The sequence below is a fragment of the Clarias gariepinus genome, chromosome 22 (genome assembly GCF_024256425.1).
Source record: "Clarias gariepinus isolate MV-2021 ecotype Netherlands chromosome 22, CGAR_prim_01v2, whole genome shotgun sequence".
Lineage (NCBI taxonomy): Eukaryota > Metazoa > Chordata > Actinopteri > Siluriformes > Clariidae > Clarias > Clarias gariepinus.
This window is the reverse complement of record NC_071121.1, coordinates 6,130,687-6,154,885: the sequence shown is the minus strand read 5'-3', so window position 1 is coordinate 6,154,885 and position 24,199 is coordinate 6,130,687. Positions and strand designations below refer to the sequence as shown.

The following is a 24,199-nucleotide window of genomic DNA, read 5'->3' as shown; positions in this document are numbered from 1 at the left end:
TACTGCCCTGAGGCACTGTGTACTGCAATATAGAATGGGTCAGTGCTGTATATATTGCAATATTGCAAACCATGCAAAAAAGTTATTTAGTACAGTAACTAATTAGGTTCAGTAAAATCAATACTTAATTAGGTCACCTTTAATACTTGGTATTTTTGCATCTAAATGTCTCATATTGTTTTTTTGGTGTAATTATAAGAAAACTTGTCCAGCTGTTTTAAAGAAAAAAAAAGTTTGCACTTTGTGCAATGGTATTAAAGAATTCACATCAAACTCTTTAAAAAAGAGAAATGTTTTAATTTTTTAAAAGTCAACCTGTTAACTGTTACAGCTACGTCTAGTGTCTATATTATGGATTATTATATAAAAACTGTAAACAGTACAGCAAATCTAAAAATGTCACAGTTGTAAATATAAAAAAATTCCTGCTTAATTAGAAATCTTAGGCATAAATGGTATTTATCATTTACACCAGCATTGAGCACGCGCGCGCACACACACACACACACACACACACACAGTCAGTCAAAAACGTAGACATACTTCAGGAAAAAGAAAAATTGTATGAGGTATATTATATTAATATATTATCATATTATTATCATCATGAAATTATATATAACATAGTATTACATTTAGTTTTTAAATATTTATAAAATAGTTTTTCTTTTTCTGAAGTGTGTATACATTTTTTTTTGCCTGACTTTGTATCTACTATATAACTAAATATAAGAAATTAGCAGTTTTTGAACTAGCTTGTTAAACACAAGATACTAAGAACATTTTTATACAAATAAAAAAAAAAAATTATACACAATCAATTCAGTGTCAGAACTTTAAGAGTATCAAAATAAATGGAACCCCAAGACCCAAAACACCATAACTCTGAGAGTAAAATGCATCGCTGGCGAGTCTACACACTGCTTGGCCTATTTCCTTCGTTTGCCAACAGCAAGATTGCTGTTCTGTGAGTGAGCTCTTAGTGACTGTATGGCTTGGACCTGCTGCAGACGTTTATTCAGCTCATTCTCGCAGGCCTGGAGTAACGCCGTAATCCTGTTTCTGTCCCAGCCCAGCTCGCCCATCATCGTGTCCACTCTCTGCTTCAGCAACATCTACACACACACAGAGGCACAAAAAAAAAAAAAAAAAATCAAGGCCCTGTGCATCCAAAACAAACTAGAGGAAAGACTGTATCATGTGCTGCTACACAAATCAATCTTCATTTCCATGCTTTAATGCAGAGTTTAGAATCAGATCGATTGTGTGAATTAAAAAAGGAATAACTGAAGAATGGTGTAAACAGGAACAGTCTGCATTCTTGTTACTAAAAGATAAAGTGGGCTAGTGCCCCCATGTGGAATGCAAAAGAATGCAAGAGAAAATCTCAAAAGTACACACTACACTAATGTACTTATCCCAGTGTTTCACTAGTGCTCTGATACCATCATGGTAGAAAGTTTTATCAATACACCAGAGCCATGACTGGACTCCCTGCTTCAAGTCATGGTCAGTGCTAAAATGCCGCCCATTCCAGAAACTCCTTTAATATATATATTTTTTTTTTACCATATTTACATTACCACTCGCACATAACAGGAACTCGGCTGGGAGTTATTGACATCTCCTGTACCGTCCTGAACTCTCTCCTAGCCATGTCCACATGTTTGGCCCATTAAAGGTGTTCCTGGGAGGCCAGCATTTCAGACATGAGGCGGGTATTCTGATCATGGCTCCGGCATGCTAAGAAAACTTTCTATCTTGATGTTATCCAAGCACCAGTGAAACACTGGAATAAGTGCATTATTTTAGCAGGGAATTATATAAAGGAATAGAGGAAGTTTTAACTGTCATGACTGTGTTTTCTGCCCAATGTCACATATCATAACGTCAAATGGCCCCTATAAGTACACGGTTATATTTACAACAACTCTTGTCCATTTTTTGTTAAACTTATTTTATTCTCATCTTTCTATAGCAGACTTTATACAATTAACACAAGGGTGTTTTCTTTAACCCGTAAAAAAATAGACTTTTCTATGTTTTTTCTGAAATGTTTCAATCCTAAATTACTTTATTGTTTCCACAAACATATATTCCAGATATAGAAATGAGTGTCTTAAAAAAATGCCACCTCACGTCCCTCCTGTAATCTGTTCAAGATGTTGTTCTTTTACCTAGAGTGTAAAAAAAAGGTCTATGAAGAGACATCGGTCTGTACCTGCAGCTCCTCATTGGAGAGTCTTGTTTCAGGACTCGTTGTTCCTTTCAGAACCACCAGCACCCTGGGGTTAAAACCTACAGCCGAGGTCATCTCAATGCCATCTGCTTCATCCCCTGCAACAGACAAAGTCTATTAAAAAAAACTGATCATGGATCACTAAACGACCAGGTGTCATCAAGCAGGCATATTCCATCAGGGAATCAAAGTTAAAGGCAGTCAAACAAAATATCAGTGTACTTAGTTTTTTTTTCTTTTGGCCAGGCAGTGTATAAACTAAGGCTGCGCCATTTAATAAATCTTTTTTTTTGTTTTATATATTATATAATATTATATTATCATAAAAGTATATAATAATAATAATAATAATAATAATAATAAAAAAACATAAACATATTGCAAATGGGTTTAAACTGTGATATTAAACTATTAAATTTACTATTCTATTTAAACATATTTATTTAGGTTAGCAACAAATAATGGAACTTTAAGAGGATGTTTGCCAATATTTATTTAGCACCTAAAAAAAGAAAAAAGAAAAAAAAAAAAAAACACATGGTTAAATTATTAACAAATTCTACACAAATTCCTGACTACATGTATATTCCCAATAATAAATTGCAGTCTTCGGTGTTTAAATAATTCCACAGGTCCATAGCTTAATTTCGATATTAATGTGATTAATTGTGCACTGTGAGAATAAACAGCTCGCACACTTCAACCACCACCTGCTGTTTAGTCCCTGAATGGCAGTTCTGTATATTTTATTTGTTACTGAACAGTTTTATCTTCCACAGAGCAATGGCACCACCTTTTGGCTGCAGGATTTCTATGGGACTCTGTCTTCTTTTGTCTTTTCAGACTGTGTATAATAATAATAATAATAATAATAATAATAATATAGGATCTATGCAATCAGTTTCCTACCTTGTTGCAAATCCTGGCTGCGCTCCTTCTCCACAACCTTGAGATAGAGCTGCAGCAGCTCTTTGGACTGCCGCTCCTCTTCTCTGCGGTCCAGCACTCTCTGCACGGTGTCTTGTAAATCCTGAGTTTTTTTCTCTGAGAAGGTGAGCGCTGAGGCCAAGATGGTGCGAGGTACAGAAACCAGACTCTGTAGTGGACACACACACACAAGCACACATTAATACGGATCGCTTTAACAGCCATTAAACTACATGCTGCTGAACTCTCAACTCTCATTGGTCAGAAGGTGTTGATTAATTTTCTACTTAAAATAGAAACTAAAAGTAGTTCTGGCTACATGGTAAATCGCAGGTGCTCATTTTATATAGGTTTCTTTCTATGATAACTCACTCACAGCTACTGTCCCTGGCACTGTCACTACAAGATTTTAATTGTACAAATGTTTTACAAAGATTGTAGGTCCTTGAATGACGATCCTGGTTCGAGGTATCTCGGGGCTCATTGCAGACGTTCCGGTGAACATTTGGTGAGTGGAACGCATGAGCCTTGAAAATGTATGGATGATTTGTCGACAAAACGGAGAAGAGATGCATCCATCTGTGCTGTGGGAACTGTACACACAATCACCGCTTGCATATTACAGTAACTCGGCTGGGAGATATCCCCTCGTAGTGTCCTGACCTCGCTCCAAGCTATTTCCTCACGTCTGGACCATTAAAAGAGTTCCTGGGAGGCCAGCAGTTTAGATATGAAGCAGGCGGTCTGATCATGGCTGCTGCCTACTGAGAAAACTTACTACCTTAATGGTATCCAAGCACTAGTGAAAACTAGTGTAGCAGAGGATTATATGGAGAAATAAAGGAAGCGTTTAAGGTCATAACTGTGTTGTTATTCTGTAAAACCAAAAGTCCTAGTTTGACTTGAACGCCTTGTGTGCATTGCTGTGAGAGGAACAAACCACACCACCCTGTCATGTTCCTGTAGAGGGTTATGTAAGGAATAAAATGTGACTGTACCCATCGTGTTTTATTTGCAACAAGTCTGGAGTGAGGAAAGGTTTAAACACACCTGTAGGTCTGCCTCAGACATAAGAATGATGCTGGCTAGATCCTGTCTCAGCTGCTCGGCTAAACCGCGCCAGGGTTCTATGCCACCATGCGTGCTGTCTACTACATCAAAGCCCACGTCAAAAGACTGTGTTAGCCACGCCGTGCCTCCATCATCTACGGAGTACAACAATCACGATCAGGTTTTGAGAGCAAGACTGGCACAAGAGAAAGATTTTTCACACACACACACAGAAAATCATACATCGCTTGGCAGGCTTCCATGTCTCTTTATCTTGCAACAACATGAATTTAGTGTTTGGTGGCAGACACAAGAAGTAGGCGTCATCTTCCACGATGGTTCCATCATCATCGAGCACCACGGACACCGATCTGGAAGCACTGTAGCCCAAAGTTTCTCTACCTACAGGACGAACACAAAAAGATTTTTACATTTAAAATTGGAACGAATTTTCTGTCTTTACAGAAAATGACATAAAAAAACATTTATAGCAGGCAAGTATCTACTTGCATTAACGGAGACAGTGACTGAGACATGTAGTAACTAGTCATGGAAATTACAGCTGTTTTTTTTTTTTTTTTTTCTCAGAGAGTCAGATCATTTGGCTCGTATTACAAGTCAAAACCGACGCTTTGGGATTCACGATAGACAGAAACTTCCAACTTTTCTTCTACATTTTTTTGACTGAAATTGTGTAGGGATATTCAAATATCACTTGCATTTAATACAGGTTTGAAACGTCAGAGAAACAAGATTATTATAAATACACTGTCTAAACCAGTAAAGTCACAGTCGAAAACATATAGAAAATAGAAAACCATGTTAATCAGACATAATGTACATCAAAAAGAAAGTAATTATATTAAGCATGGATGCCACCAGCAAACAAATTTCTCTCCAAATCTAATTGAATATCAGAAAATTAACTTCTCCTTATGCAGCGGGAAGTTCCAGTTCTGGCACAGAGGGTCAAACTAACTTCCTCCCAATTGTTCATCAAAATCAGTTATCATAATCACAGGTGAGGTGGGATTAAGGCTGATCAGGATGAGTAGAATAAGTTAGGCTGTTAGAACCATCTGCCAGAGTCAAAGAATGTAATAGCATGAGCATATACAGTGATAAGGGGCATAATAGAATATAATCATGTCTAATCTACGTCAAATATGCAATATACTATAACAATATAATATAACTATAACAGTTTTCAGTAACTACGTGGACCATGTGGACAATTTAAACTTTGATGGACTTGTATTAAATATCCTTGTATTTGTACGGAATACAAACAACAATCCTTAATGAATCTTCATTTGCATGCTGCTTGGCTTTAAATCCATGTTGCTCTGGTTGCTCTGTCATACTAGGCTCTCAGTTCGTGTATTTTACACACACTCCTCTCGGACTGCTGTGGATATGTTTGCTCTAACCACCCGTGCATTCCCGTCAAGACAAGTCAAGACAAGTCAAGAGGTTTCAGAACATTTGAGATGAGATAAACAGGTATTAAACTTCCCGCAGGAAGAATAAACATATTAATCTGTCCATTTATCTTTGAACGTTTGTTTTTTTTAGTTTAGTTTTCTTTTTTGATGCAAATCAAAAGTTTCGTCTGAACACTCTGTCTATACACGTAAACTCTCGCATTGATTGGCTCTGTTCAGGGACATATACAACTGCACCCATCTTGAGGAAAAAGGCACTACTGTAGATTACTGCATAATAACACATAATTTAAGACGACAAAATGTCATATTCATGTTGATTAGTGTCGATTAGTAGACTTCGTTAGACATGCCTAAAATATGCTGTAGAAGGTTCAAAGAAAATTTTGAGTGACATAAAGTGATCTGTTGGAATGTCAGAGAGAATCTGGTCTAAAAGACCTAGTTAGTTAGTAGTTTAGTTAGTAACATAGTAACCCAGTGTAAGTATCTATCCAATGATGGAAACTTCAGAGCACTTTTTGTAAGTTGCTCTGGATAACAGCATGTGCCTAAATGTAAATGTAAAAAGAAAAAACAAATCACCCATCAAAAACAAGGAATGAAAAGGCCTTAGCAAATTGAGAGAAGATGAAAAATGGCACCAAAAAAAAAAAAAAAAACTAAAACAAGTGTCAGCTTGATCACATACTCCATTCGCAGGTAATGGTAGCACGCAGACGTCAGGACCTGACTGCGGGTGGTACCACGGGTGAACCGCTAGTAATTAATAAAACGAGGCTCAGAAAAAGAAAAAGAGGAGAAGCAACAGTAGTTTTCAGGTAAATTAATTAGAAATAAAAATAGATTCAGTTACAGTCATGAATGTCAGTTATTCTGTATGGTGATTCACATATCATCATATTTACATTTATAATAGAGATGAACTGGTCGATCGGCCAGTGACCAGTGATCGGCCGATCAGCTTCAGATTTAAACGATTCTGCACCGAGCGCAGAGGCTTCTGAAGGGCGCAACAGAAACCCATTATCAAAAATCGCACATGTTAAAAGCCTCTGATTGGTCTTTTTCTTTGTAAGGGAATTAGTCTTAAACTCACTCATACACACATTTACCCCAATCTCAAAACACCACAAATTTAAATTAGTCGAAAGTTTTACAAACTTTTGTATTTGAAGTTAGTTTGTGTTGTTTAAATGCTGCATTCGGTTTTAAGTGAGAAAATAAATGGGAGTTTAATTAATTATTAAGCCTTTTTTAAAGGTTTAAAATTGTAACAAAATGAGAGAAAAGTATAATATTGAATCAGGATATTAAAATCAGGATAAAATAGTGATACTTATAGACACAGCGTATCTATAAGTATTATAAAAACTACAGCAGGGACAGTTTTTTTTTTTTTTTTTTACAACGTTCCAAAGTTATGGAATAGTTTTCAAATTTATGTTTGGCACTCGGACACAGTCTCAGTGTTTACTTGTAGGCTAAAAACCTATTTATTTAGCCAAGCATTTTGTAAATACTGTAGATCTGCAAACGCAATTGGAATCGAATCGGCAGCTGGGTATCGTAATAATAATCAGGAGGTGACCGGTGATTCCCATCCCTAATATAAACCAATGCTGAAAATGGAAGATCACTTTTTTTATTACTATCAATTATTTTATTTTTTTTACTTTTTGGGGAGTTTGCATTTTTTTTATTTGTCTGGTGGGCTACCATGTAGTTGTTGGTACAATAAATAGTGATTTTGTATTTTTCTTTTCCTTTTTTTTTATCCAGGTAAGCTTTTAAATCATTTGTTAACCGTTAAGAGTATCTTAATAGACATATACAGACAGAAATAAAGACAGGAAGTATATAAAAGCAGGTAGACACCAAAATATTGGAGGAAACGAAAAAACAAACAGAGGATGCAAAATAACTCATCCGAGTCGGTGAAAGAGTCGAAACTGTTCCAGTACAGCTTTTAATAAATTAATTAGGAATGAATACAGTATTTCTGTTTATTGTAAAGTGTCAGGGTAATTATAGCTGTGCATTTCACACTGATATTACATGCTCAGCTTTGTTTATCTGTATAAACATTCAAATAATCCGCATTAATCCGAGCTGGATATAATAATAGTCATTAGTCTCTGACTTACCTTTTACTTTGAGTTGGTTCAGTGACGCCGCCATCAAACCGTAATATTGCTGACGGCTCAGGTTGCACAATTTACACGGCTTTAGTTCTGACATTACTGCACCAGAATGTAACACACACACACACACTCCTCCGTCTGCTCTCCTCTTCACACTTCCGCTTAGCTTCGTTTTCACTATTAAATAAACTAACGATACTAGTTATCTCATAACCGCCATCAGCTCAGGAGTGCAGTAGAATAGGAACTATCGAGCGGTTTGGAAAATATCACGTGACCACTCTTGGATCACCTCGTTTGGTCTGAGAAGGCTCTAAATTAGCTTTGCTTCTTACACAGTCCTACAACAAACATATAAACAAAACATACCAAGCTTCGTATCAAAAGAATAGCATGTCAATTAGCACACCAACCTTGCAGCAGCTTTCGGTAAGCTACAATGTTAATTTTTAATATTTCCGCCCTTTCCAATATGGCGGATGAGCTAGCGTTTGGGACGCTAATGCATTAACGAACTCATCCGCCATATCGAAAAGGACGAAAATATTGGATATTAACACTGCCTTGGACGTTAGATTTGTAGATTAATTTTCAATGTTTTTGCCCTTTCCAATATGTCAGACGTGTTCGCCATCTTGAAAAGGGGGAAATATTGAAAATAAACAATAGTTTAGACGTTTGCGATGTTGATTCCAATATTTCCGCCCTTTCCGATATGGCGGACGAGTTGGTGAACGGATTAGCGTCACATACGTTAGTTCATCCGCCATATTGGAAAGGACCATCAAGTGCAACAGTACAAATAAAATAACTGGTGTGATTATAGATTCAAATCTGTCATTTGAAGCTCATGAAGACAATGTTACCAGAATAGTATTTTTCCCCTTAGAAACAGTGCAATAATCAATTTAATTTAATTCAATTCAATTAAATTCAAAGAACTTTATTAATCCCAGAGGGAAATTGTTTATACAGTTGCTCAATACTACTGCAATATAAGGACTATATTGTCATTAAACAATGCGGAAAAATTAGTTAATGTTTTTATCACCTCTAGGTTGGACTATTATAACACTTTACTGTCAGGTTGTTCAACTAGGTGCGTAAACAGTAAGTTCAAAATGCAGCACTTAGAGTCTTCACTAGAAACAGAAGATATAAGCATATCACCCCATCTTATCCATACTGCATTGGCTCGCAGTGAAATTTTGATTTCGAATATCAATTTAAAAGACTACTTTTGACTTGTAAAGCATTAAATGGTCTCACGCTGCAGTACCTGAATGAACTAGTGTCTTATAATCCGCCACACCTACTATGATCAAAAAATGCAGGCTGCTTGCCAGTTCAGTGTATAATAAAAAAACTACAGCAGGGGCAGAGCTTTTTCTTACAAAGCTCCAAAGTTATGGAATAGTTTTCCAATTAATGTTCAAAACTCGGATACAGTCTCAGTGTTTCTGTCTAGGTTAAAAGCCTATTTATTTAATCAAGCATTTTGTAAATACAGTAGATATGCCTTAGGTAAAGCAACATATCTGGGGTCTCATGGATGTAGAGTATTACGGTGAACTGGTATGTTTAGATGTTGTCTTCCCCACTCTCATTGATGATTTATTTGTTGATGGCGGAGTGACTGGTCGCTTTATATCCAAGGGAGCCCTCATGTCTGTGTTTCCTACTGGCTCTCCCTTTTAGTTATGCTGTCATAGTTAGTTCTGCTGAAGTCCCTGCTTGCACTCTGCACTAAATATACATTAACCTTATACAATATGTGACTGTGACCATACAGTCATACCTGACCAGACTTTGTTATCGCTCTCTCTGCCGAGCTAAACATGCCACACATAAGCTGCTAATGATTTAGACCCTCCTGCCCTATTGTCCTGTCTGACTCGTCCTGGTGCCCCGCTTTTGGTTGGTGATCTCGTCGTATGGAGGCCCGTATGGTCTGCTTGGGATGCGTGGGGTGACTGGGGACGGTTCCATTACACCATGAAGATGGTCCTAGCCTTGGCTGATGCAGACAGCTGTTCTCTACAGACTCATGACTGCAGTCGCTCAATACTCAGCACTGGAATTTCATACATTCTACCTGAGCCTTCAATAACAACTGAACTCCATATTATCCTTAAAGAAATCAACTGAACATACATTGAACTTCCAGCTGCCAAACACACAGTAGGTCTGCACAACAACTTTAGGTATTTGTTATCACCCAAATGAGGATGGTTTTCCTGTTGAGTCTGGTTCCTCTCAAGGTTTCTTCCTACTGCCATCTCAGGGAGTTTTTCCTTGCCACTGTCGTCCTCAGCTTGCTCAACAGGGACTATCTGACCATTTTAATTCATATAAATTTTTTTACATTTTTTACAGATTTGTACAATTTTCTTTTGATTCTATAAAGCTGCTTTGTATCAATAACAATAAGCGCTATATGCATCAAATAAAATTTAATTTACTTAAATTTTCCATAAACAATTGTTTTGAATATGAAAGCGTGGGAAACTAGGAGTGTGGTGTGAGGACATGTAAAGATGAGTGACTGGGTGAGTCTCATGCTCAATGCGTTAGAGTTGGCACTCTGGTGAACTTTATTTACTCCCATTTACTTTGAAATACCTTGCAGACATTGTGTGTGATTGGGAAGATCTTGCAGATTGGTTGCAATGAGCACCGGAAAAGTCTTCAGACCAAAAATCGGGCAACACCACCTTATGCAACTAATGGTTCTTCTTATCCTTTGTTGTATGTCTTTGCAACTTCCCCCTCTTTGTTTCCTCATTCATTTCTATGAAACATGCCAATGAATCATGCTCTTTAATATAGTAGCAGATGTGCATGATCAGTGTTGGGGGACGTTACTTTTTAAAGTAACTAATTACATCCTAATTCTAATTTACATTACTGCGTTACTTTCTGATAAAAGTAGCTAGTTAGAGTACTCTTCCATTGCAGAAAATGAAAATTCCTTTGTGAATCCTCATGCCTGTTGTTTTAGTCAAGACATTTATAATTATTCTACCATCATCACTTAGCAAAGTTTGGCCCATAATCTGTTAACTACTAATACCCCTATCTCACCTACGCAGTTTCACGCGGTGGCCGTAAGTATGGTCCATCATGATTCACCGCCAGTTTTGGCGCTGTGATTAGGTTTCCATCTTTTCGTGCTTCGGTCCTCGCATAGTCAAACTGCACAGGTGAGATACAGGGGTATAACAGCAGGAATAACAGACGGGAGCAGGATATCGTGGGCGGGGCTTGTAGGACAACTTTCACACACACACACTAATCGATTAAGAATGACTGTTGTCTGGCTCACGGATTACATAAATTGTCTGAATAACGTATAACATTTTTTAAAAAATAACTAAGTAACTGGGTACTTAAATGGCGGACCTAACGTGGTAGATTACTCGATACATTAAAAAAGTAACGTGATACTTTGTAACGCGTTACACCCAGCACTGTACATGATACATATGTACTTTATGCTTAGGACTATATTTACATCACAATTATTATAACAACATTAAGCAGATGCCTTATCCAGAGTGACTTATATTTTTATAAGGGCCAGCTTGGGGGTGCTGGGATTTGAACCTAGGACCTTTCAGACCATAGCCTGTTGAAGCACAGCGGACAGAATTAAAGGTTCATTCCTCAAATTTTTATAATTAATATTAGGTGTACAGGCAGCTGAGAAAGAACACACAAATGTGCAAAAAGAGTATATTTCTTAGTCTAGTTCAGTACAAGCATGCTTAAATTACTAAACTGTACAGTATTGGAAAGTGTGTAAAATAAAGACTTTGAATAATTAATTAAAGTGCCTTTGACAACACATATTCGCAAAGAACGGAAGAAGCCAGAGTTTTATAAAACTTTAGCATGTGCACAACGTAAGCCCCAGGGCTTCTTGTTCTTAGGAGGTACTAATATCTGGGAAGTATCATTTAGGTGATTCTCACGAAAAGGAAACATGCCTTGACATGAGGCTTCAGCATTGGCTGCCTCTGCCAATGTTAACTCTAAGGCTTTGGTATGGAATAGACCATAACTACTGGGGTGCAAATGTAACAAGGAACAAACTTAAACATGTTCATGTAATAAAGAGATATGACTCTTAGAGATACTCTTATATTTACTTTTTTGTAGAATATAAAAATCTAAGAATATTTGCGCTAACATACAGTACAGTGGTTATCTACTGGTAATACAGAGGAAGAGCTGGATAAGAATATGATTTGTGAATTTGTTTTAGGTGGCATGATGGCTTAGTGGTTAGCACTGTTGCTTTTCACCTCCAGGCCCTGGGTTCGATTCATGCTGCTGTGTGCATAGAGTTTGCATGTTCTCCCCGTGCTTGGTGGATTTCCATCCGAAGACATGCAGGTTAGGCTAATTAGTGCCATAAAATAGGAATAAATAAAAGAAAAACACACATTTAAGACTGACTCATACATCAGCTTTCTTTTTGGTTCATCAGAATAACCATGTTGTAAGACACTGATTGGGTCTTCATGATTACATACAGCATACCCACTCTATCCTGAACACATTTGCTTTGAGATGACTCATTTAAAATGTAACATAATGCAACTTTTTTTTTTTTCAAAAATAAATGCAAATATTCAAAAAAGCTTATACTAAGGCACCACAGAAATAAGTGGTTAGCACTGTCTCTTCACATTTCAGAGTTGGGGGAATCGATTCTCACCTTCAGGTCTGTGTGCATGGAGTTTGTATGTTCTACCAGTGCTTGGTGGATTCTCCTCCCCCAGAAAATTATAAATATATATATATATTCTGTATGAAGTTTTTACAGTTACAGTGCACGTCTTATGAAAAGGCAAATGTAACAACTATCACAGCCTGTGTATGATGAAACCACTAGTGTCCAACAAAATGCTGGGGAAATTTCATGAGTAAGCAGGAAATTACTTAACATGTTAAGTTATTAAAAGTCCAGTGCAACATTCCTCACCGAGCTAGACTGACCAGGACAACTTTAAAGAGGACAGAAGAAGTAGAAGTAACACTGAAGTTCAGTCCGGGATGAAGATCCTTGTCATTATCATCATCATCACCCTCTACCTGATTTCAGGTTAGATATTCGTCTTCAATAACTGCAAGGTTTGCTATTCTGGACTATTGAAAGCTTAGTGATCTTTCCCCCCTTTTCTTCCCTCTCTCGTTCTTCGCTCTCTCTCTCTCTCTCTCTCTCTCTATATATATATATATATATATATATATATATATATGTTTGATTAACAGGTCCAGTGGGACACGCTGACGTGATTGGATACACAGGTGGACGTCTTGTTATACTCTCTAACCTGCAATGGGATTTAGACGATATTAAATATGTTTGTAAGATAGGAAAAAATCATTGTAATTATATAATCAATTCATGTTCCGTAAGCGATAAAATTTATACACAGAGATTCATGTTGTTTAGAAATTCGCAAGGCTTTTTGAGAGTGTTGCTGACAAACTTGAAGCTACAGGATTCTGGAATGTACAGAATTGGTGTAGGGAATCAGAGCAATCTGGAGGTGAACCTGGAGGTTCGACCAAGTGAGAAACTTTATTTTGCTTAATTCATTTTAAAAGTTATACATGAATATAACAGAAATACTTAATGTAAATACAATTTATTAATTTTATTTACCATCCGTCTGTTTGACAGATCCTTTCTGTGAAGAGCCAAAATTAATGACAGCTAATCAGGGACAAAATATTAGCTTGATCTGTAACTGTCCACCAGAGTATATGGAATTTAACAAGTTTGTTTACAAAGAGGACAGTGACAATGTTGTTAAAGACATTCGCGATATTAAAGCGAATTCTTGGAACAGCAGGTTCTTAATTTCTAATAAAGTAAGCGATGCAGATCTCAGTGTGAACATCAGTGATGTGAGAGAAGCTGATGAGGGCGTTTATTTATGTGGAGTGATGAACAGAGACCAACCAGTACTGTATTACTCCTTCTACTCTGAGATTCAGTTACACATTAAAGGTGAGACTTTTATTTATGGCATTAAAAATCAATCAATCAATCAATCAATCAATCAATAATAATAAATGTATTAATTAAATCATAAACACATGAATGAATGAATGAATGAATTTATTATCTTAAACAGATACATTTTATTAATTAATCGATCAATTGAACAATTAATAAATTGGTTAATTGATAGATTGGTCACATTAAATTAATAGTTTACAAGGCAGTAACAGGCTCATTAGGTTTTAATCACATAATATTATGCATATTATCGTATGTTTTAAACACATGCAATACAAAAAAATGAAAAATAATAATAATAATAATAAAAAACTGAACTTAACTGTGCAACTGCAGGATAACACCATCAGCCCTGAGAGAAATCCTACTGGATGCATTATATTCCAGCAAAAACAATATATATTAAAAATATATTCCACTCTTTTATTTTCTGCTCATGTTAAATGTATGCTGTTAGGGAATCAATTTGTTACAATCATGATCGTGTCCGTCTCTGTGGCTCTGCTGCTGTTTGGAGGATTTGCACTGATGATCTACATCCTGATATACAAGAGAATACAAGGTACTATTAACATCTTACACATATACACAACTACACAGTGCACGCTATGCCTCATCATTTCTTGTAAGGATTTTAATTAACTGTATAATTGTTAATGCAGTGAGTAAATGCTCTACCTATACTTAAATACAACCCGGAGTTCAAACCCTGAGGAAAAAAAAAAAAAAACTTTCAGCTAGTTTAGCAAGATAAACCTGCTTGTGAATCTCCTGTCACATTTATTCTTTGAAACTGCTTAATCACACTGTCCCATGTTAAAAGCACTATGCAAATGTAATTGTATTTAATTAAATTAAGTATCATTCAGTCTTGTGTACCATTACAGGCTCAGCTTGTCCACCACAGAGGCAGGTTATTGACACAAATCAGGTTTGTGTGTGTGAACCTATTACACTAACCTTATGTCCATATGCTTAGTTTTTATAATTTCTAGCTCCATTGTTTTAGTTTTGTTTTTGTGTATTAGTGGACAGTCCTTAGTTTGGATGAATAGATACTAGATAGATAATACACTCACCTAAAGGATTATTTCTCATTAATGCAATTATTTAATCAACCAATCACATGGCAGTTGCTTCAGTGCATTTAGGGGTGTGGTCCTGGTCAAGACAATCTCCTGAACTCCAAACTGAATGTCAGAAAAAAAGGTGATTTAAGCAATTTTGAGTGAGCCATGGTTGTTGGTGCCAGACGGGCCGGTCTGAGTATTTCACAATCTGCTCAGTTACTGGGATTTTCACGCACAACCATTTCTAGGGTTTACAAAGAATGGTGTGAAAAGGGAAAAACATCCAGTATGCGGCAGTCCTGTGGGCGAAAATGCCTTGTTGATGCTAGAGGTCAGAGGAGAATAGGCCAACTGATTCAAGCTGATAGAAGAGCAACTTTGACTAAAATGACTACTTGTTAAAACCGAGGTATGCAGCAAAGCATTTGTGAAGCCACAACACGCACAACTTCGAGGAGTATGGGCTACAACAGCAGAAGACCCCACCGGGTACCACTCATCTCCACTACAAATAGGAAAAAGACGCTACAGTTTGCACGAGCTTACCAAAATTGAAGAGTTGAAGACTGGAAAAATGTTGCCTGGTCTGATGAGTCTCGATTTCTGTTGAGACATTCAAATGGTAGAGTCAGAATTTAGCGTAAACAGAATGAGAACATGGATCCATCATGCCTTGTTACCACTGTGCAGGCTGGTGCTGGTGGTGTAATGGTGTGGGGGATGTTTTCTTGGCACACTTTAGGCCCCTTAGTGCCAATTGGGCATCGTTTAAATCCCACGGGCTACCTGAGCATTGTTTCTGACCATGTCCATCCCTTTTATGACCACCATGTACCCATCCTCTGATGGCTACTTCCAGCAGGATAATGCACCATGTCACAAAGCTTAAATCATTTTAAATTGGTTTCTTGAACATGACAATGAGTTCACTGTACTAAAATGGCCCCCACAGTCACCAGATCTCAACCCAATAGAGCATCTTTGGGATGTGGTGGAACGGGAGCTTCGTGCCCTGGATGTGCATCCCACAAATCTCCATCAACTGCAAGATGCTATTCTATCAATATGGGCCAACATTTCCAAAGAATGCTTTCAGAACCTTGTTGAATCAATGCCACGTAGAATTAAGGCAGTTCTGAAGGCGAAAGGGGGTCAAACACTGTATTAGTATGGTGTTCCTAATAATCCTTTAGGTGAGTGTAGATACAAATAGATAGTAGATACTAGAGAAAATATACACTGTAAAATATAACATGTTGATTCGACTTAGAATCATAAATGCTCTATGTTTTACAAAAAAAAAGAGAAAAAAGTTAGGGTTAGGATGGGGGGGGGTTAAAATTATAAGTAGGGTTTATGGTTAGGGTTGGGGGGGATGTTAGGATTCGGGGATAGGGGTGGGGCTAAGGTTAGGATTCATTGTAAGGATTCGGGGTTAATTATTGGCTGTGATTATGATAAGAGGCTTAGGGTGAGGGTTGAGATTAGGTGTTGGAGATAGGGGTTCAGGTTAGGATAAATAGTTATCCTAATGTTAATACTTAATGTTTTTTAAAATTGATTTTTGACAAGGTTTTTGTTTAAAAAAAAAAAGTTGCATTTTTTTTATTTCTTTAACAATAATAAATATAAAAAAATTATTATAAATAAATAATGTACAGCACATAAAACTGAATGAATTTTATTAGTGTTTTTAAATGTATATTTGGCCAAGCTTCAGGTAACACATAGGCTCTGTTTTATCACAATCGGACCACAGAATAAGATAATTTAAAATTTTAATAAAAAGCACCCTTACTGTATATCATCAAAAAAATCGATTTTGAAAAAATTATTAGTTCATCTCAAAATTTAACAGATAGCACTGTATATTTTTAAATACGTTCTTGTGAGATATTTTTAAAATTATATTTTTAATTTTGCATAGTTGAAATCTACTTAATAAAGCAATCACACACCTTTATTCTGCACACATCACAGTAACAAGTAAAAATTTAAGTTCATTTAAAAATTTAACATATGGCGCTGTACACTTTTAAAAATGAGCTTGTAAGCATGCAATTACATTCCATGCGAACGAAGTTGCGGGCACATTCAGTCTCATATACTGTAAAATTACATAAACACCCAAAAGTAATAAAACCAAATAATTAAACAATAAAAGTAATAAGCCAAAGTTCAAAATAATGTTTCAGGTTTTTTGACACTTTCATCTTACATTCGGTATTTTATGCCAGTCCTTTGGAAAGTGTGTATATCATACACAAGTCAAATTAATTATTAAGTGTTTCAAAAGAGTATACAGAGATAGGTCTCTTAAAACAACAGAGTGAATGATCAGTCCAGTCTGATGGAAGTTTGCCCACTCATTGAGTTACCATAAATCTAAACTGTACGGTATTGAAAAGTGTGTGAAACAAAGACTTTAATTAATTAATTAAAGTGCCTTTGACAACGCCTAGTGTTTATCATCCACAATTAAAATAAATTAAACAGTGTTCAAGAAGAGTATGGACAGACTTGTCTCTCAAAACAAGAGTGAATAACTTATATCCGTCAACCCCATGTAGATATTATTGATGGATACTTTATAATCCCACAATACTAAAAAGTAACAAAATTTATTTCTCTTCTATCCTAGGCTTCTTCTGTTTATGAGACTGTCCTGGCTAATGTACACTCATATGAAAACACGAACTTCAAAATGAGATCAAATCATCCAAATTCGAATTCAGTTACAAGCCAATCAGATTCAACGTACCAAAGCCTGGATCCTCTTACCAACCAATCCGATTCAGGCTATGCTTCTCTGACTAACATCACTGACCAATCACACTCACACTACCAGTGTCTGAATCCTACAACTCTGTCTAACTCAGTTTACCACACCCTTCAGCCCTAAATATCAGTATTTTAAGTGTACTTAAACATCAAACAAGTTTTGAATGTAAATTGAAGGTGTATGAGAACATCATCATCATCATCATCATCATCATCAAAAAATATATGTCAGTTTTAATACTTTATGGATACTGCAGTGAATCAAGTTTAAATAAAGTAGCAGTAATTTATTTAGAATCTAACCGGGCTGGTTCATATATAATATAATGTATAATTTAATTATATATAAATGTTGTATATGTTATGCATTTGTTTTATCCATATGTAAATAGTGTTTTCGTGACAAACTGGCACTTGCGATTAAATTTCTAAAAAATAAAGCAATAAAACCAATTGACACGTACAGAAGACTTGCTAAAAGTACAGTGATAATACTCTTTACTGCAATAAAACATCTCAAAAGTGCGAGATTCTTGAAAATCCATGTATAACTTGTCATCAACTTGCAGAAGATAAACATCTGTCTTTGGGAACTACAGTGCAGTATTATATTTATATACATTGCAGAAACTCAGCTAGGACATTTCTGTACAGCCCTGTCCTGGCTCCAAGCCATTTTGACATCTTTTAGGCAAGTTAGAGGAGTTTATTGGAGGAAAGGATTTCAGATGAGAAGCAAGCAATCAGATCAAACTTTCTACATTGATGGCATGCCAACGCTATTCAGTCACGTAAATAAATGCAATTAGTGTAGTAGAGGAATATATAATATAATATAATAGATTCTTGAATTTGTGTTATGTTATTCTGCACAATAATAAGTCCTGGTTTGACTTGAAAATGTGTTTATATATAGTGTTTGGGTTTTAGTTAAGAAAAACACAGAATCTTCATAAAACCGCTTAGGCATTTAAATGCTCAATACAATATATATATTTTGCTGTATATTTTACAGTTTTTATACTTTATTTGTCTGTTTTTACTGTATTTATTGACATAGCATTTACTACTTAGGATTGATCCTTCTGTCATTGCATCACTATGATTTTGTGAAACTACATTACTAACATTATTTCTGTAACAATAAAGCTTTTTACTCAAGTCTCAACTTTAAAAGTTAACACCTATTATTACAAACTAAAACCATGAAGAAAATACAATAATGCCCCCATAATGCAACCTTACACAGTGGAAATCAGCAACCCAGACTTGTTACTCAGATCTGCAGTTCTTTGGTGTGATGTGGCTCAGCAGCAGCATAAACATGAATACTGAAATGACAGAAGGAGGAGAAGTGAGTTTGAGCATTAAAAAAAAATCATCATTTGAGATAATGGAGCATTAAAAGATAACACAATTTGGGGGAGCTTTGGGACCTCGGTTAAGATGTTATAGAAATAATAAAATATGGGACCTTTAAAGAGATTCATAATAGCAGCATGAAGTTACAGAGAAATCTTTCCTACAGGTTACAAATTCAGTGTGCAAATAGCTTTGTTGTAGCTTTTGAAGTTGTGATTGCTGGTGGAATGTGGTTACAACTACATAACAAGATTCAATTAGCGGGAATGACAGTGATAGTTATCAGCTGACTTCTATGTACTGTAGCATAAATTTAACTCCTAAAGGCATCCAGTCTGATAATTATCCACTCACCTAAAGATGTTTTGCCCATAACCCTGTTTACATGATTGGCTGTCTCATGTAAACAAAATGTGGGTATTCCAATATAATATTAGTTACAATGCAAATTATATTCTGATAATGTTAAAACCAACATTGTCACAATGTGCTACCAGTCTGTCAGAAAATGTTACCAATTAAACGTTACTACAGTGGAACCTTGGATTGCGGGTAACTTGGTCTGCAAGCATTTTGCACATTTTGTAAAAAATATTTGACTTGTTAAACGGGCGAGGTCTTAATATACGAGAGCTAAATTATTGTAGCACTTTGTCTGCTGAGCGTCAATGCTTCTTCTCTTTCTCATGCTGCGGAATTGTGGTATTTGTCCCCAATGCTTAGTCTTAGTGCAAATGCATCACTCGTATAGTCAACATCCATGTGTGCTTGACTGTTTACTATTACATCATGAGCATGTGTGTGCGCGCATAGAGCATTTTTTTTATTTTGTGTCCAAGGTTAGGTACTGTTCTTTAAAAACTGTACTGCAACAACGGACTCCGTGAAGAAAAAGTTTAAAAGTCTGTAGCAATGCATCTGTTTAGAGAAGTGATTCAGGTTGTGTCTGTGTGTGTGTTTGTGTGTTTGCAACAATTATGAGGCATTTCAGAGAAAAGTGAACCTCACAAACATTTTTATCCTGGTTATGGCTCTCCTGATGGGTAGTAGAAATGTTTATCCCCCCAATTTAATATTGTGCCCAGCTGTTACTGGGGATGAGGTTTAATGAACACATTAGGAATAGTTATTCATAATACAGATGAGGTTAGTATTGTCTTCGATAAGGTCTTAGGAAAATGTAAGAACACACACATACAGTTCACACACTCATTCACACACTATGGGCAATTTTGAAAACACCAATTAATCTAATCCATGTCTTTGTACTAAGGGAGGAAACCGGAGTATGCGGAGGTAACCCACCAAGCACGATGAGAACATGCAAACTCTATGCACACAGAGACAGGAAACTACTCATTAAATAAAATTGGTTGAGATCAGCTATTGACTTTTCTCAGTGTGCTGGAAAAGTCCATGATGAAGATCACTTTCTTCATCTCCCTGATTTCAGGTTTGATATTCTTTTCTTGACCATGTTTGAAGTTATGCATAATGAATTGTAAATACAGTGGAACCTCGGATTACAAGCATAATTTGTTCCGGAAGCGGGCTCATATTCCAAAACACTCATAAATCAAAGCACATTTTCCCATAAGAAATAATAGAAATTAAAATTATTCGTTTCACAGCCCCAAAAAATAAATACATAAAAATAATTAACACAAAATATAAAGTAAAAATAAAACAAACTAACCTGCTGTCAAGAACTAACCTAAGATGACCAGAAGACGTAGCTTTAGTGGTTAGCCCTGTGTAGCGTGACTGGTAAACCCAAACGCCAAGTGACACGAATAGGCAGGATAATCACGCTGTTTAGTCTAAGGACTCTCACGATTGGGGAGTAAGGGAAAGACACAATCTAACCTGTGTCCTATAAACACACTCAGTAAGAAAGCAAAGCCAAAAAAGTGAGTACTCACAGTGTGATGACCGTAACCGAGACGACATCGGGCAACTCAATGACTGAGCTTTGTACTGTGGTTTGTTTACTCCTTTTATACTTCCTGGTTCGCGACCGCATTACTTCCGGGTCCTAGTGCCGGTTGCGTCTTGAATGTGCATGACACCTGCACGTTACCTTAAAAAACGTCAAAATAAATCCCAACAGATAAGTGTTTCCATTTATGCGCACAGGCGCTGTGTGTGTGTGTGTGTGTTTTTCTCTCTCCTGCGCTGCTGAGTGTGTGTTATGTGTGTGCGCGAGCATAATTTGATACTGTGCCGGTTGTGTGTGAGTGAAGCACCCCCTCTCTGTTTCACACACACACACACACACATTAAAGGCGAGAGAGAGAGTGAACCGGCACGGTGTCAAATTACGCGCACACACACATAACACACACTCTCTGCAGCACAAGAGAAAGAAAAACACACACACACACACACGGATGTTGATTATACCAGTAAGAGACGAGCACTAAGACACAGCAGGGGAGATCATTACCCGCAGTGCAAGAGAGAGAAAAACCGTTGGCTCAGTTGTGATGACGCGACGCTCGGTGTCAAAACAAGAAGCGCATGCGTTATACATAATACTCTGTGCTCGTAAACTACGACATCGCTTGTTTTTTAAGTCAAAATTTATTAAAAATCTTTGCTCGTTTCGCGGAACACTCGTAAACCGCGTTACTCGTAATCCGAGGTTCCACTGTATAATAAAGAGTTATAGATATTAGTAAGATTTTCAATTTGATTGACAGGTGCAGTAATCTGTATTAATATCACTGGGTATTCTGGGGAAGGATAATTATAATCTCTAATCAATTCATAGTAAACATGTTTGTAAAGTAGAGAAAAAGAGACTGCATGGATATAATACATTGTAACTCCAAATAAGACAAGGTTATACAGTAGTAGATTCATGCTGTATTTAAATACTAAAGGATTTTTTACAATGCTTATCAGAAAGCTCAAGCTGGCAAAATGCAGAAATGTACAAAGGTTTTCTGATTGCTCAGCAGGGACAGACTGACGATTATAATTTATACATATTTTTTCACATTTTTACAGCTTTTTTAAATCTGTAAAGCTGCTTTGCGACATCGAGCATTGAGCACTATATAAATAAACTCATGCAAACCTGACATTTGTTAGTAGTAAGGAAATGTTTAACCTTGTTTAAAGCTTTCCTTATTTTTAGCGTGCTGCTCAAACGTGCTTTTATTTTTGGTAACGTGAAAGCAAGGTAGAGGGAGTAATGGTCTAGAGAGCAGTTGAGTGCAGTAACTCCTGGAGTTTTGTTCCCCTTTTATAGGTGAGCGGTATCTCCAGGACAGTGAATGAAAATAGGAAACCGGCCAGGTAGAGTTATGGTGCCCCGCCCCGTTTCCGCTGTCCTTGGTGCTGAACTGCCATTTGGTGCAGAAAGTTGTGTGACCATTATAAAAGATGTACAGCCCCCCGTCACAATGCATACACAATGCCCAGGCAATGAAGGAGTGGCTTTGTAAGAAGCATTTCAAGGTCCTGTTGTGGCCTAGCCAGTCTCCAGATCTCAACCCCATAGAAAATCTTTGGAGGGAGTTGAAAGTCCGTGTTGTCCAGCGACAGCCCCAAAATATCACTGCTCTAGAGGAGATCTGCATGGAGGAATGGGCTAAAATACCAACAACAGTGTGTTATAAGGTTGTAACAACAACCTTATGAAGACTTACAAAAAACATTTGACCTCTGTCATTGCCAACAAAGGTTATATAACAAAGTATGTAGATGAAATTTTGTTATTGACCAAATACTTATTTTCCACCATAATTTGCAAATAAATTCTGTAAAAATCCTACAATGTGATTTTCTGGATTTTTTATTTTTTTTGTCTCTTATAGGTGAGGTATACCCATGATGAAAATTACAGTCCTCTCTCATCTTTTTAAGTGGGGGAACTTGCACAATTAATGGCTGATTAAAGACTTTTTTACCCCACTGTATATGCAGGATCAGTTGATGTTACATTTAAACGAACACACTAGGAAAAGGCAGCTAGAAGCACCAACGCAAATCACATTGCGTAATGAAGAGGAAGTTTCTTGCAGAGGGTGCTGAAAAACACCCACACACAAGATTCTGTCCAGTAAACAAATTTGAGTTAGGGCAAAAATAACTAAGAGACATCAGCTAGAACCTTTTTCAGTGTCCTGGAAAGAGAAAAAGAAGAATACAATTGTAAAAGTAAAGCTAAAGTTTGTTTTAAAGATCCTCTTCAGCTTTACTCTCTCCCTAATATCAGGTCAGTTATTCAAGTTTATTACTCAATTATGAAGTTATTTGCCATTGACTGTGGTTGCATTAAACAGAGACAGATGGATTAATTGTAAATTAATTGTAAAAAGTAAATTGTAGTCCTGGTATACTATTGCACAAATACCATGTCTGTTTGTGCCAGAGTATTACAGGTCTACAATTAACAGTACAGTTACTCAGAAAAAGAGAATACCTAAGACAAAATACATACTGTATGTATTAAAAGATATAATACAATATACATTAGTAAAGTCAGAGTGATAATCTAACAACTGTACATCAAGACAGCTTGTTAACAAAACATATTAACAAAAAATACACTCATTCTTTGTACATGATGAGCATATGTACAAGTGCATAATTAAAATTATTGTATGTTAATGTCATCAGTGAGATATTAATAAATTGTGTGTTAAATTTTTTTTTTTAAGTACATGATCATCCTACTGCACTCAGAATAAGCTAAAGAAACTGTACATTAAGGTCCATCAATAGGATCTTAACAAGGTTAACAGTATGGATATTAACTACAAAGAGTAAAGTACACGCTTATGTGAATGGAACTGTTGTAAGAAAAAGAGAACTCTCACAGGAGACGCAGATTACAAAGTAAAATTACAGAAACAGCTTCCTGTTTTATCTCATTGAAAGTGCTTCACTGTTAGCCAATAGGGTTGTGTACGTAGAGAATATGATGGTACGGATTTCAGTTATAGATATTATCAAGATTTTCTTTTGATTGACAGGTCCAGTGGCAGTCACTGTCGATGTCGAAACAATAAAAGAAATTGTGTTTTCAAGGGTTTAGACAGAAAAGTGTACGAAAATAAAAAAAGAGGGGGAAAGAATCATGGTCATGCTTTATGAAATGAATAAAAAAACATTTTAAGGAATAATTTTTTTTT

General features: G+C 36.4%; 1 protein-coding gene across 1 annotated transcript; it reads right to left on the bottom strand.

The window, feature by feature from the left end:
- Positions 1-276: 276 nt before the first annotated feature.
- Positions 277-8,189, bottom strand: dffa (DNA fragmentation factor, alpha polypeptide). Its single transcript, XM_053482997.1, has 6 exons — positions 7,809-8,189; positions 4,460-4,618; positions 4,217-4,371; positions 3,149-3,335; positions 2,222-2,337; positions 277-1,115 (listed from the first exon to the last, which is right to left on the bottom strand). The coding sequence occupies exons 1-6, from the start codon at positions 7,900-7,902 to the stop codon at positions 930-932; spliced, it is 897 nt and encodes a 298-aa protein (XP_053338972.1). The 5' UTR covers positions 7,903-8,189; the 3' UTR covers positions 277-929.
- Between the last annotated feature and the right edge of the window lie 16,010 nt (positions 8,190-24,199).

Excerpts from the sequence above, each read along its gene's own strand:
- dffa (XM_053482997.1), bottom strand. The coding sequence starts at position 7,902 with ATGTCAGAACTAAAGCCGTGTAAATTGTGCAACCTGAGCCGTCAGCAA. Across the intron at positions 3,336-4,216 it reads TGTCTGAGGCAGACCTACAG|AGTCTGGTTTCTGTACCTCG; the intron begins GTGTGTTTAAAC and ends TGTCCACTACAG. Across the intron at positions 1,116-2,221 it reads TCTCCAATGAGGAGCTGCAG|ATGTTGCTGAAGCAGAGAGT; the intron begins GTACAGACCGAT and ends GTGTGTGTGTAG.